The 27,779-nt window shown below is 33.6% G+C and overlaps 3 protein-coding genes across 8 annotated transcripts in view; 1 reads left to right on the top strand and 2 right to left on the bottom strand.

Moving 5' to 3' along the window:
- The window catches only part of LOC106071263 (uncharacterized), a 261,624-nt gene that overhangs the window by 124,269 nt on the left and 109,576 nt on the right, over window positions 1-27,779 (bottom strand). The window lies entirely within an intron of this gene.
- LOC106054674 (uncharacterized) lies at window positions 578-21,718 on the top strand. 2 transcript variants are annotated; one of them, XM_013210652.2, is made up of 5 exons: window positions 581-1,421; window positions 1,806-1,885; window positions 5,739-5,784; window positions 14,512-14,556; window positions 14,717-21,718. In XM_013210652.2, the coding sequence occupies exons 2-5, from the start codon at window positions 1,838-1,840 to the stop codon at window positions 15,628-15,630; spliced, it is 1,053 nt and encodes a 350-aa protein (XP_013066106.2). In that variant the 5' UTR covers window positions 581-1,421; window positions 1,806-1,837; the 3' UTR covers window positions 15,631-21,718. The 2 variants fall into 2 exon arrangements, with proteins under 2 accessions (XP_055893808.1, XP_013066106.2); XM_056037833.1 differs by lacking the exon at window positions 14,512-14,556 and having other exon boundaries at window positions 578-1,421.
- Window positions 22,435-27,633, bottom strand: LOC106054676 (uncharacterized). Its single transcript, XM_013210655.2, has 2 exons — window positions 27,574-27,633; window positions 22,435-24,516 (listed from the first exon to the last, which is right to left on the bottom strand). The coding sequence occupies exon 2, from the start codon at window positions 24,467-24,469 to the stop codon at window positions 22,730-22,732; it is 1,740 nt and encodes a 579-aa protein (XP_013066109.2). The 5' UTR covers window positions 24,470-24,516; window positions 27,574-27,633; the 3' UTR covers window positions 22,435-22,729.

Consider the following 27,779-nt stretch of genomic DNA (forward strand, 5'->3'; position numbering starts at 1 on the left):
GTAGTCTGTGTGTTAGTCTGTTCGTCATCTTTAATTTTCCTTAGAAAACATAGTAGAATCGAAAGTCTAGATCTTGATACATGTGTATATAATTCAATGACTTTAATTAGAATATAGATCTAGATCTAGTCCAAAAATCTAAATTAGATCTAGTCCAAAAAATCTCGATTAGATTTAAATCTGGCTTATAGATCTAGTAGGATGACTTCCTTATAGTGAGATATGCGCGATGAATTAACGTTTGGACAGGTTCATAAACTGCTTGCTCACATCCCATTACTTTAGACAATCAAAGCAAAATAATGTATTGAATATTCCTTTCAAATAGGCTTATACAATAGGAATTCGACGGGGGCCGCCTCTGAGTTTGTGTGATCTTGTTTTTTATATATATTCTTCACAGATCTAGATCTTTATTGCAATTATCCATTATGTGTCCATAATTATAAGAGTGAATTGATGAAATTATCTAAAAGCAATTGTGTGTATAGAACAATTTTAAAATAACCAGATATAGGTTTAGAAATAGTCCATTGTTCGGAAGCAAAAAATAAAAATTTGTCACATTGCATATACGGGCCTATTTAAATGTGTGAGTGGGGGTATATTTCTGTTTGTGAAGAAGAGACCTGCTCTCTAAATCTAGATTTATGACAGACAAAATAAAAATAAGTATGTTAAGAGTGAACTAAGTTGAGATTATTGTTTGTACCACTGAATATACAAGGGCTAAAAACGTATTGTTAAAACTAGTGTGTATGTATGTGTTTTGTATGTGTTTTGTACAGTTAGTCAATAAAGGTGACCTCGATTGGAGAATGAAGGCGATATACACTCATAACAACTATTTTAACAGTAAATTAGCACGGGTATCAGCTAGTCCTTTATAAAATGGAATTTCACAAATATGTATTAACAATATACTTAGTTTAATAAAGGTAGGACAAAAGGACTTAGACAAGCCGTAATCCATACGAAGAATATTACACTTTACGAAAACGAGACAAATATTTTTTTTTTAGATTAGATTTAGAGAAATATTATTCCAATAAACTAACATGAAACATTTCTTATCAGTATCATATTTTAATTTATTTTAGCGAATTAATAAAAATTCGTCATTTAGTGTTAGATGTAATAGAGAGCAAAATCTTAGGGTAAGTTGTAAAATTATTTCCAAGAATAAACGCACACCCACAGACACACACATAATCTATTTTTAATCTCATAACAGTTCCAACCTATTTATAAGTCTTATTTAAGTTTTGTTATAATGTTGGTCAGAGATATCAAATATCGTATGTTTGCCTTTAAGTCTAATGATAAAAAAAGTGTGCAGTATTGTATGTGGTTGAGCAGTCGAGTTATACGAAACTGTCGTAAAATGTTTATTATGGTACGAAGAAAAGGAAAGAAAAAATGTAAGTAGTTCTAACTAAAATAAAAATATTACGAGTCTGATACATAAATTATAACAAACTTTATTTGTAAGTTATACAAACTATCAGGCTATTCAGTAAAATAATAATATACAAATCTTAAATAATACCTACATAGTATTCTACTTCTTTATTCAGAGTTTTTAAAATTCTTTTTGTTTATCTCTTTTTTTTATCGAGACATATATTTTGTTACCAAAGTGAAGATAAAACATACTGACTTACAAATGAAACATACAAATTAAATTATTTAGAGTAAATGAATTACAAACATGAAATCAATTCTTAAATAATTTCAAGAAAAAAAAATCGTTTGTATGTGTAAATTTAAATGCTTTTTTTTTAACCTTACATTAATGCATTTAGAAACAATGCGCCATAACTGACACTAGTTTACAATGTCTTCACGCAAAAGAAAAATTCAACACAAAAGGAAACATGATAATGTAAGTTTTTTTTTTTGTTTGTTTTTTGTTTTACTAAATATCTTTCAAACTTCATTTACTTTTAAAAAGACATTCCAAAACTTTATAAATCATGGGTCTTTTTTTTGTAGTTTTCGTATTTTCTCAGTTTATTTTTATTTAACGTATTGAAAACAGGAACTACGCCATGTTTTTTATAAATTATTATCGAATAATTCTATAACATGATAATCCTTTCAAGAACGCAAGGTCCCATGAAGGTTCTCTGAAGTTCTGGCTGAATAGAGTTATTTTATAAAGGGGGAAAGTGGAGTAGATAGATAATGGGAGATACAATGCTACGATAATACATTGTAAAGCTAGGCTTTATTCATCATTATATAAATTGAGTATTTAGGATCAATGATTTGCTTGTGTGCTAGAGCCGATTAGTGTTGGATGGTGACTGATATAGATTCCAGATGGGTTAGACTGCGCCCTTGGGCTGCTGTGATAAATCAAGGTCGGTGGCAGTTCAGGTGAGATGTGCCGGGTAGTGCAGTGACCACGTTGCAGCTTGTAGTGCTTCGATAGTTGGTAGGTTTTTTAGCAAAGGGCTGATTACCTGTGAGGGATATATGCTGTGACGGAACAAAGAAAGTCGGTTAAACTTAACAACACTGGCGGTGTAATAACCCGTCTAAGAACAACATATTCATAACATATATGATAAAACCAATGTTTAACACTCAGTGTTAAATAATAAAAACTAATAGTTTTATGAGCTTTTGACGTAGCCAAGGGAGCTAATCAGATAATAAATACAAATAAAGAAGAGAGTTAGGTTCCTTGGGCATACCATCATAGGTTATACATTTACTAACGTAAAAAATAAAAATTATCATTTTTATGTTAAACAGTTTTACTAAAATAAAATAGTTCAAAACATGCGAATATTCATATATTTCATTCTTGCTAAAAAAAATAGTTATAATGTATATTACGGTACAATGGGCTTAGGACAGGGGTCGGCAACCTGCGGTTCGCGAGCCACATGCGGCTCTTTGGATGTTAAGCTGCGCCTCTTTAATTCCATGCGCAAATATTATTTATTTTATCAAAAGAAAAACAAAACATTTAAAAATCGTTCTGATTCGATTAACGAGAATAAGGCACCGATTCTATCTCTCAGCCACTCGCTTTTCAGCGTAACCTTCCCACATTTCTTGAAATGTAAAAATATTTGCAGGTGGAAGATACTTAACTTTCTTCTGCCTTATCACGTGATATAGATGAGTCTTGCGACTTAAAAGAGACGGCACTAGTTGGTCTTGTTGTCATATATATGTCTTCTCAAAATCCAAAAGAGGAAACTCTGAGATTGATACCCCTCTCGTGACAAATTAGAAGATACAGCTAATGTCATGTGAAAATACCTTGAAGACAATATAATCGATATAAATAAAATCGTTTCAATAGCAACTGATGGGGCCAGAAGTATGATAGCAACTACGATTCTATTGCCCAAAATAAACCACCAAATTCTTAACTTTCTCTATAGAATACATCAAAAAGCGCTTTGTGCCCAAACATTTCCGGCAGAAATAGTTGAGGTCATGAATTTGGTAATCAAGATTTTTAACAGCATCTTGTCAAAAGCACTTTACCATCGTCAGTTTAAAGAATTTTTAACGAAACGCTTTGTACTTGAATGAAATTAGTACATTCCTAAATGAAAACAAATCATTGATCACCCTGAATAAGAACGACAAATGGTTGCAAGCATTTTACTTTATGGTGGATATAACAGTGAAGTGATATGAGCCGAATCTAAAACTGCAAGGAAAGGTAAACACAGTCTATGTTTTGGTAGAAGAATTGGTTTGTTTTGCAGAAAAAAATATTCTTTTTGCAGAAGATATTAAGAGCGGTCAATTACTTGCAATATTGCAACAAAACCAGTGCAACTGTTGACACGAGTTACTTCAGCACAGTTATAAAGAAAAATTAAAGATAAATTTACTGACAGATTTGAGTAATTCAAAACAAAAAAAAAATTGTTGCCTTTATACAAAATCTTCTCAACAGAAATAGTTACGAAATCCACATTGAGCCATTAGGAATTGATACTGGATCTCTAGAGTCGCAATGGATCGATTTAAAAAATAAAATTTAATGGAGTGGAAAATGTACAGAGTTGAAAATCAATTTGGAAGAGTTGTAGGTCCAAAGATGTACGTTATGCAACAAAAATGGACGGCTTTTTATCCCACGCATAGAAAAGTCTTCCAGATTACTACAGTCAGGTGAAGAAGTTGGCATGTGAAAAATACTATTTATATAAAAATAATTATATATTTTCCTTATGAATAAATAGATTCTTTTTTTTTTATCGAAAAACTTTATTTAGGCGAGTACTATCGATTGTTTGGAAGAACAACGTTTTGTGGCTTTTTAAAAACAGAAATTTTGTAAATTGTAATTTTTGGCTCTTTGGACTCAAAAGGTTGCCGACCCCTGGCTTAGTCCACCATGTTGCAAAAATTCCTAGCACGAAATAAATGTATGAAAGTTTAGGCTATTGTATACATACAACAAGGTGACATGAAAACTGTTTTAACTGTCAGCAAGCTAAGCACACTGTATATAGGGGCTGTTCGTTGGTAAATTAAGCAGGACTTAACTGATCATATGAATGCGTGCTGTCAGGGTTCATTTCTATGCTTGGCTCGACTAGGCTCCTTAGGCTCGTTAGGGGTTTACACAATTACTCAATTCCAATTAATTAATACTTGCTACACGAATACTTGTTACACAAATAAGAATAATCAATACTTAATATAATTCAACTCTAACTCCATCATTCAATGAATACCAAAAACTCTTTAATATCAAATAAAGCACACAAGTATATCACTCTCAAGAAATAATACAAACACCAGTCCAAAAAGTGACTATCCAACCTTCGTGGACAGGGGACAAAACCTCACTAATTTAACGCAATCTATCTTACATTCAACGAAGACTTAAGTCATTCAGTTTGCTACACGTGCAAGACTATTCACATGACAAAGGGATATAACTAACATATCAAAATATCAAAGTAACATTCATTCTTGCCATACCTCCCCTCCCTGACACGTGCTTGTCCTCCAATGAGCAGTTGAATCAGAAACCCCATTAGTAGCGAACCATGCTGGGAATTACTCCCTTAGAGCACTTGGAAGGAAACGAGCAGTAAGTTTTAAGGTCGCCTTGTCCCCGTACAAGGACAGCCCTAAAGTCGAACATATATCAGTTCTCTCTCTGACAAATCCTTGACCCAATCGGCTTTCATGCAGAACTCGGCATTCGTAAAGAATGTGTCCTATTGTTTCGTCTTCCTCCATGCAGTGGCGGTACCGTATGTAGTTCTCCTTCCACCGTCTGAAGTAAGCACCGAAAAATCCCAACCATCGTACCAAAGCTCCAACGATCTTTTGTCAGCCAGGAATCGAAAACATTGATATATGCACGGTTCATCACGCACGAGTGCGTCCGAACCGCGGTTATTGCGAGAAAGTAGGCCAAGTTGTTGCCAACCACGCTACAATGGGGAAACCGTAGGAGACGTTCCCCGACCGTGAGTAGGTCCCTTACCTTTGTGACACCTTCTTCTAGCCTCTCTAAGGCCTCTAGTGCGGACATCTAGTCTGTAAACAAGACCACGTCGTTGGCTGGAACAGCATCGCTACGTACAAAATGTTTATATTCATAATAAAACATTACGGAAATAAATATTATTAATTTCAGTGTTAAAAACAAAAACATAAATACTGTATTTCTAATATCATTTTACAAAAACATGCAAGTGTACTGTACACTTGTAACGATACTGATCTTTCTTTTATTTCAGGACAATATTGACGTTTGTAATGATAATGAGAGCTATAGACAAACTGGTAAATATATAGTTTGCAAACAAACTTACAATATTTCAAAGTGTCATTTTAACATGAAACATTTACGGAATTTACATATAAAATTAATAAAGAATTTAAAATTATATTTTGATTCTTAATATGGAACTTATTTTGAAATCTTATAAAAGTACATTTTAAATTACTAATGGCCCCCGAAAAGGGAAAAGACGCTATTAGTTTTGTTCGAAATGTCGGCCCGTCTGTCCGTCCGCCCCGTTTAGACCTCGTAAACTACAAAAGATATTGAAATTCGACATCACAATATTTTAGACCATTCAAAGTTCTGATGCAACGGCTACTTTTTTTTTCTGATTGCGAAAAATCTAATTTTTAAAATCAGTTATGGAAGCAGTTTTTTTAAGCTAAAAAGCTAATTAGTATGCATAATAAGTTAGACCTAAATTAAAACGAATAGTAATCTTGTAAACTTCATTTTTATGAATTTATTCTTTTGCGGGAATCTTTAAAACAATTAGATCAATTATAAGACATCAGATAGGCCAGGGGAGGCGCAGTGGCTGAGCGGTAAAGCGCTTGGCTTCCAAACCGGGGGTGAAGGGTGAAGACTGGGATTTTCAACTTTGGAATCTTTGAGCGCCTCTAAGTCCACTCAGCTCTAATGGGTACCTGACTGTAATATACTAAGTCAATTCATAACCTTAGAAACAAGGCTTTATTTCAATAAAACACGACTGATACACACAATAACACAGTACAGACTGGTCACGATTCACAGACTACGATAATGCGAACACGATTACAAATACTAGCACGATTACAAGCACGGGTAACACACAAGTTCATTTAACGATCACTCCATTCACCCCTCCTTTATTTCTTTCTGGGTCTTAGGTTATAACCATGCGTATGAAGGGAAGGATCCGGAGGTATCTCTGGCGTAGACTTTTCTCCTTGCAAGTCGTAACTGTCCTGTACGGGACTCGAGTCAATATTGACCTCTGGCATTGGGTGGCTCCCCTGTGAGTCACTGATGACTTCTGGCTGGTTGTACATCATTGGGGTGGGACTCTGTGAATTACTGATAGTTTCAGGCCCGTAGCGACTCCCTGGTGAGAGATCCAAAGAGTCACCGACCTCTTGAGGCAGAATACCGTTCTCTGGTTCGAAATAGTCGTTCGTGGAACTTTCCTTTGGTGCCAGGTGCCTAAGCGACACTGTCTCCTCCCGGCCGTTTGGAAATCGTATATGGGCGTACTGTGGGTTGCAGCTAATAAGTTCAACCTCTTGTACCAATGGGTCAAATTTTGAAGATCTTACAGGGGATTTTAGTAATACTTTGCCTGGGTTCTGTAGCCAAGTAGGCAAGGATGTTCCCGTTGGCGATCTTCTGTTGAATTTGAAGATCCGTTCGTGTGGAGTTTCATTAGTAGAAGTACACAGTAATGATCGAATTGAGTGAAGTGCCTGGGGCAACACAGATTCCCACTGTGATAGTTCCAACTTCCCTGAGTCCAATGCTAATAAAATAGCCTGCCACAATGTTTTATTCAGCTTTTCTATTTGCCCATTTCCTTTGGCATTATAGGGCGTTGTCCTGCTAGTGGCTATGCCCTTAGAATGTAGATATTCTGTAGTTTCTGTGGACATAAATGATGTGCCACGATCAGAGTGGATGTAACTGGGTGTTCCAAAGAGGAAAAATAACTGGTCGAAGCACTTTATTACTGTCTTAGATGTCATATCAGGACAGGGAAAAGCGAATGGAAACCGCGAATATTCGTCAATCATTGTTAACAAATACTTGTTGCGAGTAGCTGATGGCAAAGGACCTTTAAAGTCAACACTTATTCTTTCAAACGGCTGTGTGGCCTTGATGAGCGTACCTGCAAATTCCTTATAGAATTGCGGTTTAATTCTATTGCAGGTTCTGCATTGTTGAATGGTCTGTCTGACCTCTTCAACCGAGAAGGGTAAGTTCTTTGACCTGACATAATGTAGAAGTCTAGTGACACCTGGATGACACAGGTAGTCATGGTACGTCTTCAGGCTACTTTGTTTCGTCATGGTTGCACAGTGCCCTCTAGACAAGGTGTCTGCTGCTGTGTTGGCGTTCCCAGGTCTATACTGTATATCAAACTTGAAGCTTGCTAGTTCCAATTTCCACCTTTGTATCTTATCGTTTTTAATTTTCTTGTCATGAGTGTCTTTAAATATGTCTGAAATAGACCGCTGGTCCGTAATAAGGGTAAAGTGATTGCCACACAAATAATGCTTCCATTTGCGTATGGCTTCAATTATTGCAGTGGCTTCTTTCTCTATGGCAGATTGATGCCTTTCAGTAGGTGAAAGAGTTCTAGAGAAGAATGCAATAGGTCTTCCCTCCTGATTTAAAGTGGCAGCTACTGCGATGTCAGAAGCGTCAGTTTCCACAATTAGAGGATGGTCATACTTTATGGTGAAAATTGCTGCTTTCTGCAATTCTTCTTTCAAGTCTTCCAACGCTGTTTTTACTTCTGTAGGTACAGGAAAAATTTGATTTTTCATTATAGGATACATTTTGTCGGAGAAATTTGGTATCCAGTGAGCATAATATGCCAAAAGTCCTACAATCCTTTTCTGAGACTTCAGATCTTTTGGAGGTGGCAAATCTCGCAGAGCTTGAAATCTATCAGGGTCCGGCTTCAAATGCCCTTTGGATATTTCATATCCAAGCAGCTTTACCTTCTTAGTAGCAAATACACTTTTACTTTCGTTGAAAGTTATTCCGTATTCCAGAGCTACCTTCTGAAAATGCAACAGATTTTTGTTATGGGAGTCTACATCTGTACCACATATTGTTACATTGTCGACATAGGCAAACGTGTCAGACAACTTTTCTTTTTCTATAATAGTGTCTATGGTTTTCTGGAAGCAAGCTACACCGTTAGTGACCCCAAAGGGTATTCTGCAAAACTGGTAGAGTTTACCACAAGCTTCGAAGGCTGTGTATTTCTTTTCGCTCTGTTGGATAGGTATTTGGTGATAAGCACTCTCCAGATCCAATGTGCTAAAGATTTCATACCTGGAAATTTTCTCCACCATTTCATCCACTCTAGGCATGGGGTAAGCGTCCAGGTAGGTAAATCTATTTATAGTTTGGCTATAATCAACGACCATTCGCTTTTTGTGCCGCTCATTGGTCGTGACAAGGACTTGAGCTCTCCAAGGTGATTTGGAAGGTTCAATGATACCGTTTCGTATCAATTTCTCAACTTCAGCTTTAATAAATTGTGTGTCTTGGAAGGAGTAACGACGAGATTGAGTAGCAATAGGTCTGCAATCAGGGGATAAATTTGCAAACAATTGTGGTGCCTCTACCTTAACAGCATTGAGCGAGCAGACATGAAATGCAGGTCGACCACCGTTGAATGGAATTATCAGTTCTTTGTGTAATGCGAGGAAATCTAACCCAAGCACTACATCAGTGCAAAGTTCATCTAGTAAGGAAAGTTTGAATTGATTGTAAACTTCCCCTTTGTATTTTAGCGATGCAAACGTGTGGCCTCTTGTGACGCTTGACAGTTGAGATGACGCCATAGAAATTGTGTGCTTTGAACGTGTCACTGACCAATCGTACTCTCTTGGTATGTTTGAAGAAATGTAGCTTTCCCCGCTACCTGTATCAATTAGGGCTTTTAGGTTCACGCCATTTACAGAGATGTGTACTGCTGATTTAGTTAAACCAGGTACAGACGAAGTAGCAATTAGTGATGTTAGATGTGTAGAGTCCTTAATGCAGCTACAATCTTTACAAGATTGTCTTTTAATCTCGTGGCTAGGAGATGTTTTGACTTTTGTTTTGGTTATAGGAGTGTTGCGAGACCTGCAAACCTTCGAAAAATGTCCATTTTTCCCGCACGAATGACACATGCAGTCTTTGGCAGGGCATTTCGCTCTGAGATGCCGACTACCTCCGCAAAAGAAACATTTAGTATTCACTGTTGCGATTGTTTCTGAGTCCACCATTTCTTCGGTTGAGATTGCCGATGACGAAAGAGATGACTCTACCAATTGAGACGGAGTTCTAAACGAACTGGATTCTTTTTGGGCCATGTCGAGAGTCTTGGCAATATCTAAAGCCATTTTCAAGTCAAGGGATCTTTTCTCAAGTAGCCTCTGTCTAATTACACTCGAACGCATGCCGCTAACAAAGGCATCGCGAATGGCGTCCTCTTCATTTTTGTCAGCACTGACAGCTCGGAACTGACAATCTCTGGCCATCACTCTCAGCTTGTGTACAAATTGATCAAGACTTTGATCGACTTCTTGTTTGCAAGTTGCAAGCAAATGTCTGGCCAATGTTTCATTAGGGGCCTTCACAAATAAATTCTCAAGAATAGATTTTGCTTCTGAGTATTTAGAACAGGTAGAAATATACTGATATAAGGATGGAGACACAAAGTTGCATAGCAGGTCAAACTGTTCGCTTTCACTAGCCCCTACCTTCGTTGCGAATCTGTCAAAACAAGAAATCCAATGTTTCCATGTAACTGAAGCATTAGTTGAACTAGGATCAGCATCCAGTCTATTGGGACGCAAAAACTTGTCCATTTAAGAATGGTTTTATTGAAATAAATTGTAATATACTAAGTCAATTCATAACCTTAGAAACAAGGCTTTATTTCAATAAAACACGACTGATACACACAATAACGCAGTACAGACTGGTCACGATTCACAGACTACGATAATGCGAACACGATTACAAATACTAGCACGATTACAAGCACGGGTAACACACAAGTTCATTTAACGATCACTCCACTGACATTAGTTGGGGAAAAGTAAAGGCGGTTGGTCGTTGTGCTGGCTACATGACACCCTTGTTAACCGTAGGCCACAAAAACAGATGAACTTAACATCATCAAGGTCTGAAAGGGGAACTGGTTAGGCCAGGTTCACATCTAACTTTACATTCACTTTCACCTATCCTTTGATCTGCGGGACCATTGGGGCACTACACACGATCTGTTAACCTTCTTTCTCCATTCTTATCTCTTATTTGACTTTGATATAATTTCATTCGGATGTTCTTTCTGAAAATATTGAAGCCTGCCTGGGTGGACCACTTCCGGGGCCGATTTTGAATTTGTTTTTCCACACAATCTGCCTTTTGTAACCTTTTTCTTTTAAAGTTTCTGTAATAAAGGACAAATGATTATATTTTTTATGTAAATGTAGGTAAACATTTCCAGAATAAAACAGTGTTGTATGGTTAACACAAAACTATAAAATCTAATTAAAAGTCATTTGTCAATGTTATTTCCCATATTGCAGATGGTTCATTTGCTTTATTAGGCCAAACCCATTTTTCTAGATTTACTGATCAATATTTTCGTCTGTATTGTAAAGATATAGAAAAGCTGGTGTACTATTGTAAACCTGCCCCCCCCCCCAACTAGCAGATAATTAATTTTTAAAAGGGAAACGTGATATCTTTTTGTTTAGTTTGGGTATGTGAATAAGTCATACAGATACACGGGTAGTGTGTAAATCGGAGACGTGTGAGAGGCCTTGCCTTGTAGTTGTTGAAGCCTGTCTGACTTTGATCGATTACTCTGGAGATATCTGGGTTTCTTGTACGGGTGTATTCAATGTAATTAACTAACATGAACAGGAACTACACATATTAACAAGCAGAAAGACTAAGTTCAAACTGTTGTACAACACAGATGATGTTTTAGTACTGAAAAGGCCACAGTCGAGTCTCTGTCTATAAATCAGGTTATCCTTATGAAATCCTAACACCACCTGACTTTATTTACATAAGTGATCTTTAACTCAACTAAGTCGTGACGTCAATAAAGTCGCTTTTTTACAAACTAATAATACTAAACGTCACATGTCTGTTTTTGACGTTTGAGTAAGAAGTATTTCTTCATTGTATTGCAGCAAGATACTAGTCAGTGCTTCTCAGAGAAGGCTGTATACAAAGAAGATCGTCATATCGGTGTTTATTTAGAACACTAAACTATAGCAAGTGGTGTGGTAGCCGACTGTACTTACAACAATGTCTACTTCTAAACGTCTACTTTAGCGTAAGATTAACAAAATCAGGAAAGAATCAGAGCTTTGTAACGTCAGAAGGCATTCAGATGTCAACTAAATTATGACATCGCTTCAGTAGTCTCATTTTACTTGAGGGATGGAGCAAAAGATTTAAATTACTAGCGTTGAGATAAAGTCAGCGAAAGATTAAATGGGTAACGAATAATGCATAAAAGAAAAATAGACTTAAGTTAGACAAAATTCCAGCGACCTTTTTATTCTTGTGACATTTTGAGTGCTGAATATAAAAGACAATTAAAAGTGGCTAAAAAGTAAACAACTTTAATTAGATCCACGTAGAAAAAAAAATTAGCAAGCTTAGGAGGTCATTTTTTATAAGCATGGAACTGTAATTTGAGGACGAACACATGAAGATATTAGATATTTTATTGCATGAAAATGAAGACACTATTGCAAAAAACATGAGAAACCTTATAGGAAACTAGCCTGACATTACCCGCGGCCAGTGGGTCTAAGTTTGTGTTTATTAATCTAGTTGATTGGATTTAGATGTATGTTAAACTTAGCTAATGATCCTTTCAAGTTTTTTTCTCTTTCGCTACCAAAATAAAATTAGTTTTGCGAAAATGGGTTTACCCGAAGCCGATACATTCATATCTATTAAAAACGAAAAGAGCGATAGCTTTGTTAAATGAATGGGATTATAAAGAAAACAATTAAACGAAATAATTTTTAAACGCGATTCATGAATGAATATTGGCCAATCTCAACTTGGCTTTAAAGAAGTTTTATCATGTTAGAGTTTTAAATCTAGGGATGGGATTATAAAGTAAACAATTAAACGAATTAATTTTTAGTACGCGATTCATTACGGTATTGTCTAATGAAAAAATGTTCTTCAGGAAAACTGTAGTCACAGATATAAGGAACTAATTTATGTAAAAAATGGAATTGAAACACGAAATTGAAGGTTAATTTTATTATATAATGAAATTAATGGATCTTCTTTTGTATTTTCATGTGTCAAAGTAAAAAACTATCTGCGCAAAGTGTATTTCTTAAAATTAGATCTAGGTCTAAATCCTTTCGATCTTTTCTCATGTTAATATTGTAAACATGGCCTAAATCCATAAAATACTATAGCTTTAATAGAGACGGACAACTTTATTTTTTTTTAGCGTCTTAATTTTTTTAGGGCTACAATACATACACTACGGTCTAAGTTGGTACCCAAGGAACATTCCTGCCAAGTTTTATCAAGATTTCTAAAAGTCACATACGCCTTACTTTACACTTTATAGTATATCTTTGATGTATACAATAAAGACACCTCAGTTTAGGAGAAAGATGTCACGCATATTTTCAGACACGCTAGTGAAAACTATAGATGACCTATGGTCTCAGCGAATCCATGATAAAGCAGACAGGTCTTTGTCTTCTTGACTTGTGATGTCAATGCCACATTCAGAAAAATCTGTATTCTGAGATTTGCAGGCCAGTATCAGAACCAGATAAACTAGGTTCTGCCAGTCACATGAAACAGAGACAGTCAGAGATATTCACGGGCAGCGATATTCACAGGAAGCCATAAGTTTATTATCTCAGTGGTAGGAAGAAATAATAAAAGTCTAAGAGTATAAGGGAATATATTGGTTCATTTTGGCAGAATTCTAAAAGATACTGGTACTTTAAAATAAATAATTTAAAGAAAATCACGTAATTAATTAAATTAGTGGCTATTATTTAATAAACAGCAAGTGGATATTTTTTCCCATTTTAAGACAGACAACTGTAAGTTCAAGATAACAAACCAACATTTTAATTTTGAATTCTTGATTGCCATTAACATAGATTAGTTTATTTTGGAACTAGTCTTCATGCAGTTAGATAGATTGTCCTTGAACATTGGAGTTGCCATAGCACATTTTGCAAATCTCAAAATTGAATTGCTGGTGACGACATTCATTAAGAAAAGCTTCATAAGGTCTTGGTATTGAATTATACTAGCATACCCGAACAGTCTAAAGACATTTAAGGGGCTAAATAGAAGTTAGTTTCGGTTTCTATACAGTAAAGTAGCTGTTGTGGAAATAATGTTTGTTCATATAAATGCAAACACAGGTACTTGTTCGGGTTATGAATCTCACACTCCAGCTTGAAACCTACATATCAATAAGTTCATATAAGTATAAAAGAAGATTAGGATTCACTATTTACGCTAATATAATCTATCTTTCATCTTTTTATTATGTTTTAGTGGCATATATACTTTATAGTAAAATTTGTTATTTATAATTTTTTATTAAATAAACTAATCAGTTATCTTTGTTAGCCAGCTGTGTATATACAGCGTTTTATACAAATCGAAAATTTGTTTGCATCGTCAGATGAAATACCGCGCTTATCCTATATCTTCAAAATTGAAGATACTTCCCATTTAAAAGTTTATTTTGAATGCCTTTTAAAAGAATTAAACATTTGTATGAAAAATATTGGCCACTACTATGCAATAATTTATTTGAAATATTATTATAAAATAAGTGAAAAGAGTTTATAGGGAATGTTTAGACAATTAAACCTTTCAATATCAGATTACGTTTATGAATGCAATGAAAATAAAAACATATTAATAAACAATCTCGTCCTTTCACTTAAGAATGTCTTAAATCGTAAATGGTAATTTCAATGTCTTTTCAGACCTATGCGATTTAAAGAAGGGTAAATATGAAGGGTCACATGTTGGTAAATATGGAGCTTATTTTTTATATCAAACTTTTGAGAAACAAAAATACATCAGTTAGGTTAATCTATGTATGGCTATCTATTGATAGAAAAGATAGTGTGTACTAAGTCTCCTACATTCCTCGTATTCCATTAATAACTGTATTTATCTGTTCTATAGGTGAAAATCCTGATCCAGAATGTGGAGAGGCTAATCTCTCTAATTTTGATTGCTGTAAGAAACATCCAGGCCATAGACAGTTTATACCTTTTCATAAGTTAACCTTAAAACATTTACCTGATGGTTATCAAGACCATGATTTGTATGAATTCATTAAAAGTGCAGGTGACCAAACAGTTAGATTAGGTGTTACAGAAAGCAGTCGGTACAGACCAGAGTTTTGGCCAAAAACAAATCGACCATATCCATTTTATAATAGTGAGAAAAGTAATTTGAGAACAGGGAGTGGACAAATATGGGGTGTAGATAAGTTTCAAAATGGAGACATTAGTAGTTATCACCAAAATTGTTGGTGTATACAATGTCAAAATTCGGACTCACCGAGCCATGTGTGGTGGGAGTTTAACGTTTACACAGCCACGCATGTTGTTTTTGATGACATTGAAGCCAGCCACACAAGCTTGAGATTATTTTTTGATAAAAACAATTGTCCAGTTGTCACTGTTGATAAAGTTATTGTTGATTTGGCTGACATTAAGGGTGACTTGTGTGTGCTGACATGCGTGACATGTGACAACAATTTAGGAAATAAAGTTGAAAAAAAATGGAAAAATTATGAAATTAAGTTGATGAAAGTAAATAAAAAATTTAAAATGTCTAAAGATAAACACAGATTAAACTTTATAGTTTCACATCCTCATGGATGTTGTAAACACGTCAGCGTGGGCCATTGGATAAATAGACAAAAAATTGGTTATAAAACTAGATTTACTTATACAACTTGTACATGTCCTGGAAGTAGTGGAGCAGTTGTCCATTTTGTTGGATTTGATAAATGGTGGATGTCTGATCTTGTCCACTGTGGAACTTTTAAGAATAAATTGAACTATAGTGGAACAGGCTACGTTACATAAAATATATTCGTATAATTTGAAATATAAAAAAAATATCAACAATGTATATGATCTACATTTAGTTATAAATATACATTTAGCCACGGGAAATACTGAATTCCTCACTAATCTTCGAACTCGAAGATTAAATTTTGTATAATATATTTCCTTTTCAAAATGTAAAAGATAAACATCCTAGTGTTAACTTGTAATTTATAATGTCGCAAATCTTTGATGACGCCATGTGTGTAATATTTAGTTATGGCTGTTTTATCATAATATTGTTATTTTATGTTTATTAATGGGCGTTGTTGCTGAGGATAAAAATTATATATGTGTCAGACGCGAATAGCCTAATTTTTCAGTAAAAGAAATTACAAAAGTCATTTCTCTATAGAAGAAGTTACGAAGGCTATATAATATACAGCCACAGACCTATATATACTACAATAAATATAGGTTTTTATTTCTAGTTACGATTTATTTAGGTAGGTGCTGTTTTACTATTACATACCAAGTATTAGAGTTTAGAAAAACCCAGGTTCGTTTCTTGTGCAACGCTATTAGCTAACACCGCATATCATCTCTCCATTAGTATATTTAGATCTATAATCTAATTCTAGTCTTGATCTATACATAAAAATAGAATATATCTAGTAATAGTATAGATTCTATCTTGAGACTAGATTGCCGAGTCTAGCCTATGATATGCATATAGTCAGTTTTTATTAGAATAAAGTCTAGATATTACTAAAGACTAAAGTTGATTAATTATTAGATATAGACATAGGACATAGATCTAATAACACTGTAATACTATACTCTATACTTAATCTACTAAACTAGAGATCTAGACCTATCTATAGATCTATCTATAATCTAGTTAATCTAGATCTATACAATATTCATTATAATACTTCTACTTATAATGAATTATTTAATAAGTTAGTACTTAGACTTAGATCTATTATAGTTTATTAATAAATTTACTTTTCAATGCCTAGTCCTAATAATAAAATTGCTAATGATGTCTAATGACTAATTCTTTTCTTATAGTAATAGGCCTACTTAATCTAGGTCTAGACTCTACTTAAATCTTGTCTAAAATAATGACTGTCTAAGACTCTAAATGATTGAGACTTTCACATATAGGTGTTTTTAATAATACGTCATGTCGGCTGAAAGTAAGCTGTATACAAAGTATACATATATAAAGTGTTTTTTTTTGTAAAAAAAAAATAGGTGCCGGTACTTAGGGATAGATTGTCTAGCTTTCAACTACTAATAAATTAACAATTAACGTTGAAATACAAGAAAAGTAATATTTTTTTCTACATTGAAAAAAGGTGCCGGTACCCCGTACTGGTGCGTACCTTCATAAAAGTATATGTATATCTCAATCTTCTTTCATTTAATTTTTGTTTGCGGGGTCATTGCTATTTAATACATTTATATCGGATCGTTTCATATAGGGCCTAAGTATACAAGCAGGAAGCAGGATCTCGAGCATTGGATACTTTTATTTTTCAAATACAAAGTTTTATGGAAGAGGCAATATATTAGTTGTTTGAAAGTTGTAACTTCTTAAATTCAGGCTAATAATATCGAAGCCTACATTTTTACACTCATCTGTAAACAATTAGAAGAGATGGACTGACTCATAGTGACCTAGTGTACATTTGCAAAAAAACAAACTCTCTTTATAATCTTATCAGTGAGACTTTCAAAAGTATTAAAAATAAGAAAAAAACTTAGTGATTATTTTTACTGTTTAATTCTATTTATTATTCCTTTTTAGAAGAAGGATATAAAGAAAAATTTGCCATATGACTTTATCTAACAGAAAAAAAAATGAAACATACGTCTATTTATGCAGTTATTTATAGTTACCTAGTAATATAAAATATATTGAACTAACACGTACATTCATCATAATGCAGCCATGCGATTTTTCGTTTATGAACATAGCAATATTTAGGATCAATATTTTACAAAGGCTGCTTGGAAAAATCAGGTATACCCATAAGGAAAAACACGACCCCTTTACTCAAGGAAAATTTAAGAAACTAGAACAGACTCAAAATAGACAGTGACATTCATAACAAACTAATATTCAAAATTGATTAGAGTAACACTTTTTTAAGTTATCATTTAAAGTTTAAAATCACTAAAAAAATGTTTTAACAATTATTTTGTGTATGAAATTGTGTATCGGAAAATGCCAAGTACTTGAAATAAGTTAATCCTAAAAAAAAACACACAGATCTTGGGTAAAATACTCATCAAATAAAGTTCTGTAAATGTGTAGTTTCACGGGATAGTTTCAGGTCTATTATTTTTATAGCCTCTATCGGGTTATATCCCAACTAACATTATTTTTGTGCAGAATTTTTTTCTCTATAAGGACACTTAAAATTATAGCATAATAATGTCAGTTAATTTTAAAATGAGAATTGAAAAATACAAAGATATATAAGGAAAAAAGCGACTTCCGGCCCAATACTTTTTAATCAAAGAAACAAAACGGACTAGTCCAACGTTGCCCATTGAATATGTTCATAAAGTAATTTTTCTTTAAAATTATTAGCGTTTATTGAAGCAAATCCTCAAATACATCCTTAAAAATTGGACTAAATAATTTTGTTGGTAAAAGCAATATGTACATGCCTAAAGACTTTCAACATATATTCTCGATGAGAGATAGCGGAAGTTGAATGTAATAAAAATTCATAATACTGTTTCGTTTGATGTTGCTAATTTGTTAATTATGATATGTGGATCCCAGAAAATCATTTAATTGATTTAGAAATTCATCATCATCATTGGCCTCCTTCAGTCGTGAAACGTCTATGTTTCATCTCATCAACACTTTTTATTTGGGCTTTGAGTAAGTGAGATGAAAGCCTGGGCATTGTCTATGATCGGAACGATGTCGCCCACACAGCAGTTCCCCCCTCTTCGCGCAGCTGACGAGACCAAAGGAACGGAAATTACGGTGATAGTTATGACTAATTTTTATACTTTTCCATGATATTAAAAACGACTTACTTGTAGTGTATCTTGAAATTATTCATTGTTTACGTACATATCAAAGATTGTTTTGTAAAATAAATTACTTTATGCAGGTAAACAATCACTGTAAAAGATTTCGCTATTACTATTGTTACTAAAAAATAGAAATAAAACTATTATGCGCTGTGTGAGCGGAGTCAAGTACGAGTTTGAAGCAAAGGAATTTTTTTGTAAAAGCGCCCCAAAATAAATTTTCCTCAAATGGGTTACAATTAGTCTGTGCAGTAGCCTTCAGTTTATATAGGGAATTTAAAAAGTTTTCCACCAGTTTCTTAAAATGAAAGTTTCAAATAATCTTTTTTTTATTTTTAGCTGTTATCATATGAAGAAAACTTGTATATCTTGTCTTTCTAAATGTCACTTTCTACTTTTAGATTAAAAAAAAATAAAGAAAGAATATTAAAAAGCTGATTTCTTCTTTTAATAAACAAATAAATGTAATTTTAGCCGAAACGTTATAATCAATAATAGGACCATTTTTTCAATAAAAATACTGCGAAAAGATTATCAAAAATCACTCTTTTGACATTACATTTAGTTGTCTTTCCAATGGACGTGGATGTCTTTTTTATCGATAATAGGTAATCGTTTGTTATCAATTCGAGAACAACTCCAAATAATTATTTAAAGTTGTTTTTTTTTTATATTAGACAGTCATAAAATGATAGCTTGATGCAAAATTATTTATAGTAAATATCTTATATGAACAAAAAAAAAAGCAATTTGTTCATCAATTTAAAAAAAAAAGTTCTCCTTTTAGACCTCGCAAACATTAGGCAGATAATTCGATGGCCGACAATTAAATAGAGTTTATGTAACCAGCATAACAACAAAACGCCTTTAGTATCACCAAATTATGTCATTATCCATTACAGTTGGGTAAACTCAGGCGTCCTAAAAATCCCAAAATTTGAAACGTTTTTATCTAGATTTGAACCCTTTAACCTTTAGGTTTAAAGTTATGGGCTTCACCGCTCAGTCACCACACTTCAAGTTAATAAGATGTCATTATTTTTTTTTATATGGAAAATATACTACCTCGGCTACGGGAAACCCGTAACAACATTCACAAAAGTTAAGATTTAGGTATTTTGATATAAAGCGTAAAACAAAATAGACTAAAAATGTCAATGATATAATAAACATACTGACATAAAGCTTGTAGGCATAGCAGTAGTGAACAGTGTTATAATCTGGAGAAAGGACAATGAATTTTACTGGAACTACTTGTAGATGATGGGAAACATACGGCACTAAAAAGTACTTTAAACAGGTTACCTATAATTCATATGCCTTTGATAGACTGTATCTAGAGTAGTTAAGGATAGTGACAAGGGTTAATAAAGGTTAATGGAAGGAGTATAAGAAAGACTAAATCTTATTCTTATAAACCTTAGAGAAGAAAAAGTGGGGTTTAGAGATTGGTCTAGACTTTGTCGCTGGAATTATTTTTGTTTTAAGATGTTCAGTTTAGTTTATTTAAGTTGTGTTTTATTTTCACTAGGATCGGTAGCTACCCAATATAGAAGAGTGGTGTGTAGTAATATAACTATTTGTCACCTTATTACTTGTTCACTTTTAATGATAACAATCTTATTTTCTTGACAGTATGAATATTTTTGTGTATCATTACATACGTTTCTTTCTGTTGCAGGATAGGATAATTTCGTTTTCATTAGTAAAGTTTTAGTTGACATATTAATTCTATAGTCACATTTTATGAACTCGTATGATTTCTTGTAAATTACTTATTGGCATGTAATATTAGTATTACACATGAGATAAAAGTGTTTCCAATGCCTTCGCATCTTGAGTCTTATTCTCTGGTCTTTTTTTTTATACCTTCACAGTTTTGTTGACGCATAAACGTTGTGTATGAAGTGAAAATGGTGGCGTTTTTTGCCTATTTGTAAGAGTTTATTTTTAGAATAGTTTTGGGCAGTGGGTAATTGATGTGTGACCATCATCCCGACCGAAGCTAATGCTTAGGCATTTGTCCCATTTTTATGATACATAGTTGTTTCGCCCATTGAAGGAGATCATATTTTTTTAGACTTCACATTGAGAGTAAATATTGTTTTCCTTTTAGTATTATGTTGTGTACTTTTTCATAGCTATTTATTGGAGCCTTGCTGATGTAGTGTGTGTATTTACTAATATTTAGGGTGAAATATGTACAAAGGGTACCACCTTTTTTCCATGTGTGTAACTAACAATGATTGTTCATATTTTGAGATAGTGTGCATTGTTAGGTAAGTATATTGTTACAAAACTTGTTTGATTATATTCATTGTAGTGCTAAATCTAGAGTGTTATTCAACCTTAGGTATTGAAGCTTGACCATATCTAGCACGAAAGGTTGAGATACTGAGGAAAAGGTTCGCGTGAATTTGATTTGGGAGACATTTTAACTAAGATCTGAGAGAGTTGGTCTGAGTCAGAGACCGGAGTTTGTGAGAGTTAGTCAATAGTAGTTAAAGTTGTTTTATAGTACGACAATTTTTCCTATTGGAAATATGTAGACTCTGTTGGTCAATGTAATTAACTTTTGCTTTTGAATTGAAAATTTTATATTTCTCTGGATATTATTATACTTGCGTAGTCGAGGAGCTAAGTACGCTTGAACTTGGCTTGGCTATCTATGAAGGGGGCTCGAGGTTCAACACACGACTCGAGCAGAGTTGTGTTTACTGAGTACCTAAAGGCAGCACAAAAAACCTTCTCCCTTCTCCTCCCACCATCCCCACTGGTCCACAAATGAGATTGGACCATTACGCTCTGAGCATGCTATAAACATAAAAGTAGCGCTATCAAAAGATAAAATTGTTTTATTATTAACATTTTTAATAAACGTTTTGACGATTAAAATCTGTTGAGTCTAATTCATGTTTTAAAAATTTAATTGTATTTTTAGATTTGCACATCTTTGCTCTCTTATAACTAAATTTGGACCTGTTTCTATGTTGCCATCTATATATTTTGCATTGAAAAAATAGTTCTTGATACGTGACTTAATAAAACTAATTAATAAATAACATCAATTTTAAATACTTTTTTTTATTAGCGTCTATTGAATATATACATTGTAAACAACTAAATTTGCTAATATTTAAATTACATACACAAAAATTTAAAAGCAAAAAAAAACAAAAACAGCTAGATTATTAGATAATACATTGGTTTTTTAGATTTAACAATAGAAACAATAGTTGTTTTATAGGTGGCTGAAATTGTTATTTTTGTTATGAGATTTAACATTAGCTTTAGATTATAGAAAAAATCGTTTAAAATTTACAATAACATATTTTTAATAGTGATATTTAAATTGTAATGTAAGATTTGTTATCTTTATAACTTTCCGATATCCTATTGCACTTAATTTAACAATTCATAATCTTAAAAATAAGCCAAATTAATCATTATTTTCTCGGGTTTCTTTACGTAGATTAAATAAACAATAATGTATAAATCAAATTTTAAAAATGACTTTTTTTGTCTTCGCATTTGATTTTAATCAAATTTAGTGATTTCTTCAAAGGTATTAATGGTATAAATCTTTCTATTAGAATATGTACGCAATGATGGTTGAGCCACACATAAAACAAGCGGAAATAACATCATAGATGCTAAGTAATATTAATAGATATATCATGTAAGTTCATTAACAATTAAATAACAAATCGTAAGAAGTAAGAAAAAAATATTTTCTTTTTTTTGCTTTACAGCTTTATTATTATTTCAAACCAGATGATTAGAATTAAACCAAAATAACAAAATCAAAAAAAAAAAAATCAACATTAGCATAACTATAATTACTGTACAAATATATATTTAAGTAGTTGGGTTTTTTCTTGTGTGATTTTACACAGAAAATTAAAAACATTCAATTTTCAACTAATTAGTATTTAGTATTTGATTGATTATTAATGTATTAGAAGTTAAGAAACTAAAATAATATTGAACTTTTTAAGAAAGTAAAAGCGACATCTATATTAAGTTAAATGACCAAGAAAACAATAACTCAACAAACCAATTTCTATAAAATTACTTAAGTGGTGTTTGGATTTAATAGAATAGATTCTTGTTTAAATAACTCTGCATTTGCTAACTCAACTTTTGGATACTTGACATCTACAGACTTGTCCTTTGGCCCCACTGTAGCAAAGAAGGAGCTGTAAGCAAGATGTGATATGTTGGATTTTCTTTTGTCAGGAACTGATCGTCGATTTAGTCTGGCGTTCTCCCAGATTACATCTATCTTTGTACCGGCGACATGTTCCAGCTTTCCACTTAAAGTAAATTCATACTGACTTTCATCTGTAAGTCTGTTAATTAAATGACGTGCAGAAGGATAGTTATTAATCATCTCATTCCACAACCAAGGTCTAGCTTGATGTTCGCTTTGACGTTTAAGAGCAGCGTAGAAAGCTTCAGATTGATCTCCAAAAGTGTAAGGTATGCTGGGTCTATCTCCGCTTCCTTTATGTAGGTAATGATAATTGGTTGTAGTACTAGAAGAGCCTCCTCCCCATCTCAAGAATCCTCGAAATTTAACATTGAACTTTGCAATGATAACAGCCGTATAAGGAACTGTTGTTCTAGTTTTTCCTAACACCACGGTATACTTCACAGCAGAACGGCGAGGAATAGTTTGAGTCGTAGATACTTTGAACGTACTTGCCTTCATTAGGCTATTTTCATTTGTTGTTGAAGATGTATACTCGAAAGTTGTTTTATAGGTGGCTGATATTTTTAAGATATCAAATAAGTCAAAATTGAGTGAAACTGAATATTCAAGACTATTCTTCCAACTGCTGGTCGTTGAATGTTGAATTGTTTCAGTCACTGTTTGTGAACGTTCTAATAGTTTTGTTGAGCTAGTATTCATGTGGTTATATTCTACGCCAGTGTCTATAGTTTCTGGTTTCAATTCATCAACAACATGTTCTCCATATATAATTTCCTTTGCAGCTAAAGTCCATCCTGTATAATCAATGGCGAGTCTTTCATTGCACTTGTAACCTTCGCATCTAGTGTTCGGCCAAAAGAGCCTCGAGTCAGCCACCCAGGAATCTCCTTCTCTATAAAAATCTTCTCCTACATAGATACCTTTTGTGCCAAGGCACCAACCGTATCCCAGGACGGCTGCCAAGTAAGCCAAATTCGACAATGTTGTGTCCATAATCTTTGTCTTCAGTTTATGTTCATCAATTATTTCCTCTGGTACATTAGCCATCTTACAGCATTGTAGCCTATCTACACAATACAAGTTATCACAGCTACCTCTGTGTAGACCACTTACATAGTAGTCCTCGTTGCAAGAAAAAATACCTTTATAATTAAAGTTAATCTCCTTGACATAGCATTTCTCATAGTAGAAAGGATGATTGGCTGGCTTAGTGCATCTTGCATATTCAATGTTATGTAAGTATCCTGCGTAGTTTGGACTTCCTGTAGATGATCGTTGCAAACCCTGAAGAAAGAATCCCTCCGGGCAGTTAGCCCATATGTCATTGTGATCAAAAGTTACTGTCCAGTCACCGTATACGACCTGTTCCTCGTTATTTGACCATTGAGACGGGGCGCTGCAACACTTTACTCCTTCTAAGAGATTGATTTGATCATCAATTTTCAAATCGTTTCTATCTAGTCCTTGTATATAGTAGTTCACTTCTTGGCATGTAGACTGACCTGGAGAATCAAAACTGGTCCCCCAAGACTCATATGTACAATAGGCGTTTGTTATTTCTATTGATGTCATAATGGCACATGCCTTCAAGAAATGCATAATTGTTGAATGAACTTTTTGAAAACGACGAAATAAAAAAACAAAGTCTGGAGAAAGATGGTGAGAAATTATTCATAATTTTAGCATGGTTAAAAAAGTTAAATTATAAATATCATTCTTCAAACTATTTTCTTTTAATTTTTTTTACATGTTTGTTGTATAGCCAGATACGTATGTCAAATATAATTATAAGGTATCAATATTAAATAACGGCAAACCACAAAAGGTCTTACTTGACATTAAGATAATTTTACAATAAATACGTTTGTTAAAGTTATACTTACACTACTTGTGCCTCAAATTTTATACTTACACTACTTGTGCATCAAATTTTAGTCACAACCTCGTATCGGCCCTTGCACCCAAGTGACATTAGAGAGCTCCCCAAGACCCCATAGCTGTCGAAGCAGGGCCATCAACGCACCAATGTATTTTTTGTGTAATATTGACCTTGTTTTTCACTGACTATTGAATTACTAACTACCTATGATTCCTTGTCTTCACGTCACGGCCAGCAGATATAGAAACATTTATTTCAAAGTAGGTAAATTTAATGATTGTCACGAAAAAATAAAACATAAATTTAAAGAGATGACGTATATTTTATTTTACATATCCTCTATTCAGGTTGCACATTCATCAGCAAAAACAATAAATATAAAAACAAATGGAACCTAGACCAATACATGATGAACTTTTTTCCAAACCCTTACCCCAACCATAAGTATAAACACACATACACACATAAGTAAATAAATAATAAAATATACATATTGTAATAACTTAAGTGAGGCAACTCAACGAGGCACATATATGTTTATTTACACGACATCACAGGTACACAAACAACATCTATCTTAGGCACAGTCTTTTCACTTCGGCTCTCAACTTGGGCGGAAATCGTTCTCTCTTCTCTTCCTAATGTTGACATCCTTCTCAGTCTAGTTTATCACAGTGCGCACCTTCTAGCTTAGATGGCTGTGCGCATGGCAGAGTTATAACAATATATATATATATATATATATATATATATATATATATATATATATATATATATATATATATATATATATATATATATATATAAAGAGATAGATAGATAGATAGATAGATAGATAGATAGATAGATAGATAGATAGATAGATAGATAGATAGATAGATAGATAGATAGATAGATAGAGGGTTAGGGAAGACTTATAGGGTTAATATGTGTGCGACCTAGGGAAACAATTGTCTCAAGCAAATTACAACGTTATGGTCACGTGATCGAAAACCTTTACAGACGAAAGACAGTTTGTAAGAGAGGAGAGTTCAGTCCAGGACAGCAAGACAGTAAAAACGGTGAGGTACTATATGAGTCTTCGAAAATGTAGTTGTATGAGTCCAGGAGTAGAAAGACTTGTGTGTTTAGACGCAGTTCGGCTATAACAACAAAACATTAGTGATTAAAATATCACATTTTTGCTTTTAACATAGTCTCATACTCGCGAAGTGTCTTGATATTACTTAGTATCGAACCGTCAAAATTAGCCGTAAAGAGTCACACCGCTGAACCGCTCTTAACTTTGCTGCATTCCTTCTTGCTGTTGCTAATTCTGCTTGATTTCGATACATTTGCTTAATATAAAGGTTTCCGCTGACCTTCCAAAAAATTACTGAACGTCAACTGACCATTCTGGTTGATCACATTGGGAGAACTAAGCCTCAAAATAACGCCTTCGTAGAAACGTCTAGTAGTGGAAGTAGGTTAAGAACGGGAAGCAAACTTTCCCTCTGCAGGATACTCTGGGTGAATTTTTCTTGTCGCACTCGTTTGGGGATAGAACAAGAGCTATAAACTAAGTCCAAAAAGTCCGTGCCTTTCCACATTATTGTCCCGTTAGCTGGATTGGCGGTCCCTGCACGGAACAGTGATCAAACAGTATTAGAATGAATGGTTAGCGCTGCTCTCAGCCATTTATATCGAGTTGGAACCAGGAACGAGGCGCGGTGCGTTGTGTAATCGTAAGGTTCCTACCACGGTTTACGGCCGTTACTGATGAAAGTCCTTAGACTGAACTTGGGTTGAACAGCTCCCGTAAACGCTTTTCCAACTATCAACGGGATAATAAGGTCTTTGACGCCAATTCCCTACTGGACTACATCCAACGTGACTAGCATGTTTCTTCGCTAGTCATCGCAGTTGACGGTCGCTGCTCGTCGAGTAATAAAAGCTATTGAGTTAAATTCATTACTTTTAATTTTCTAGAAATCGCCTACTCCGCATGCCTTTTCCAGATTGTTTTCTCCTGTGCATAGTGCGCTACTTGTGATCGTGCAATGCGCATCTTTCCTAGGTTGGACAACCCGTCTCTATTGTACATTAAAGACAATGCTTTTTATTTAGGCTTATTTCAAGTAGGTCTACATCTTTAATCTATATTTATTTTTAATAAATTGAACTTTTATTAATCGAAAAATATTGAAAAAGAAATAATCAACCCATAAGCCTAGAGCACGTCAGCGCCTTCTATGTTCAGCAGGTTTGTTTTTTATCAAGTTCGGCACCTTTTCTGTATATGATTTCCACCTTTTTTCTAAAAGAAATTGGGGTGTGGTACAATGTAAAATGTGCTGAAGTCTAAAGTTTTGTTTAGCAGAACGAGTATAATGAAGGGAATGTAACTTTAGAACCATGTATTTATAATTTAGGCAAATGGGTGAGTTAAATTCAATGAAAATATAAAATATAATTAATTAGAGGGAATATTGGTACAATGCATATGTTTTTGTGTCGAATTGTAACAGCTTCTTTTATATGTTCATATGATATATCTGAAAATATTGTATTACTAACGAAACAATATATTTTCGAAAAGATAAAATGAAGAAAAAAGTTTTACTAACAAATTTTAACTTAAAGGGAGAACATTTAGAGGGTGATTTTTAAATTCAAGAGCAAATATAATAACGTATATTGCTAGAAAGAGACGCAAATAATTTCAAGCTTCATCCCTGACGGTTGGTTCGAAAAAAAACTAGATTCACTGATATACGCTTACAAACAAACTATACACTTAAAAGTTTGATACAGTCATTATAATATTCATAGGTACAATAATTACCTTATCTTTTGTATATTCTACCTACTGACTAGAAGTAACAATCATAATCAGAAAAGTATTTTCTTCTGAGTAAAAAACAAACAAACTAGAATTCATGTCATTATATAGACTTTTCAAAAAACATTCTTTTTTGATTCCCTAGAAATTTAACAGTAAATTCTTAGAAAAAATTTTTTTTTTCAAAATAAACAGGAACTGACATAACC

This window comes from Biomphalaria glabrata, chromosome 8 (genome assembly GCF_947242115.1).
Source record: "Biomphalaria glabrata chromosome 8, xgBioGlab47.1, whole genome shotgun sequence".
Taxonomy (NCBI): Eukaryota; Metazoa; Mollusca; class Gastropoda; family Planorbidae; genus Biomphalaria; species Biomphalaria glabrata.

Excerpts from the sequence above, each read along its gene's own strand:
- LOC106054674 (XM_013210652.2), top strand. The coding sequence starts at position 1,838 with ATGTCTTCACGCAAAAGAAAAATTCAACACAAAAGGAAACATGATAAT. Across the intron at positions 1,886-5,738 it reads ACAAAAGGAAACATGATAAT|GACAATATTGACGTTTGTAA; the intron begins GTAAGTTTTTTT and ends CTTTTATTTCAG. Across the intron at positions 14,557-14,716 it reads ATATGAAGGGTCACATGTTG|GTGAAAATCCTGATCCAGAA; the intron begins GTAAATATGGAG and ends TCTGTTCTATAG.
- LOC106054676 (XM_013210655.2), bottom strand. The coding sequence starts at position 24,469 with ATGCATTTCTTGAAGGCATGTGCCATTATGACATCAATAGAAATAACA.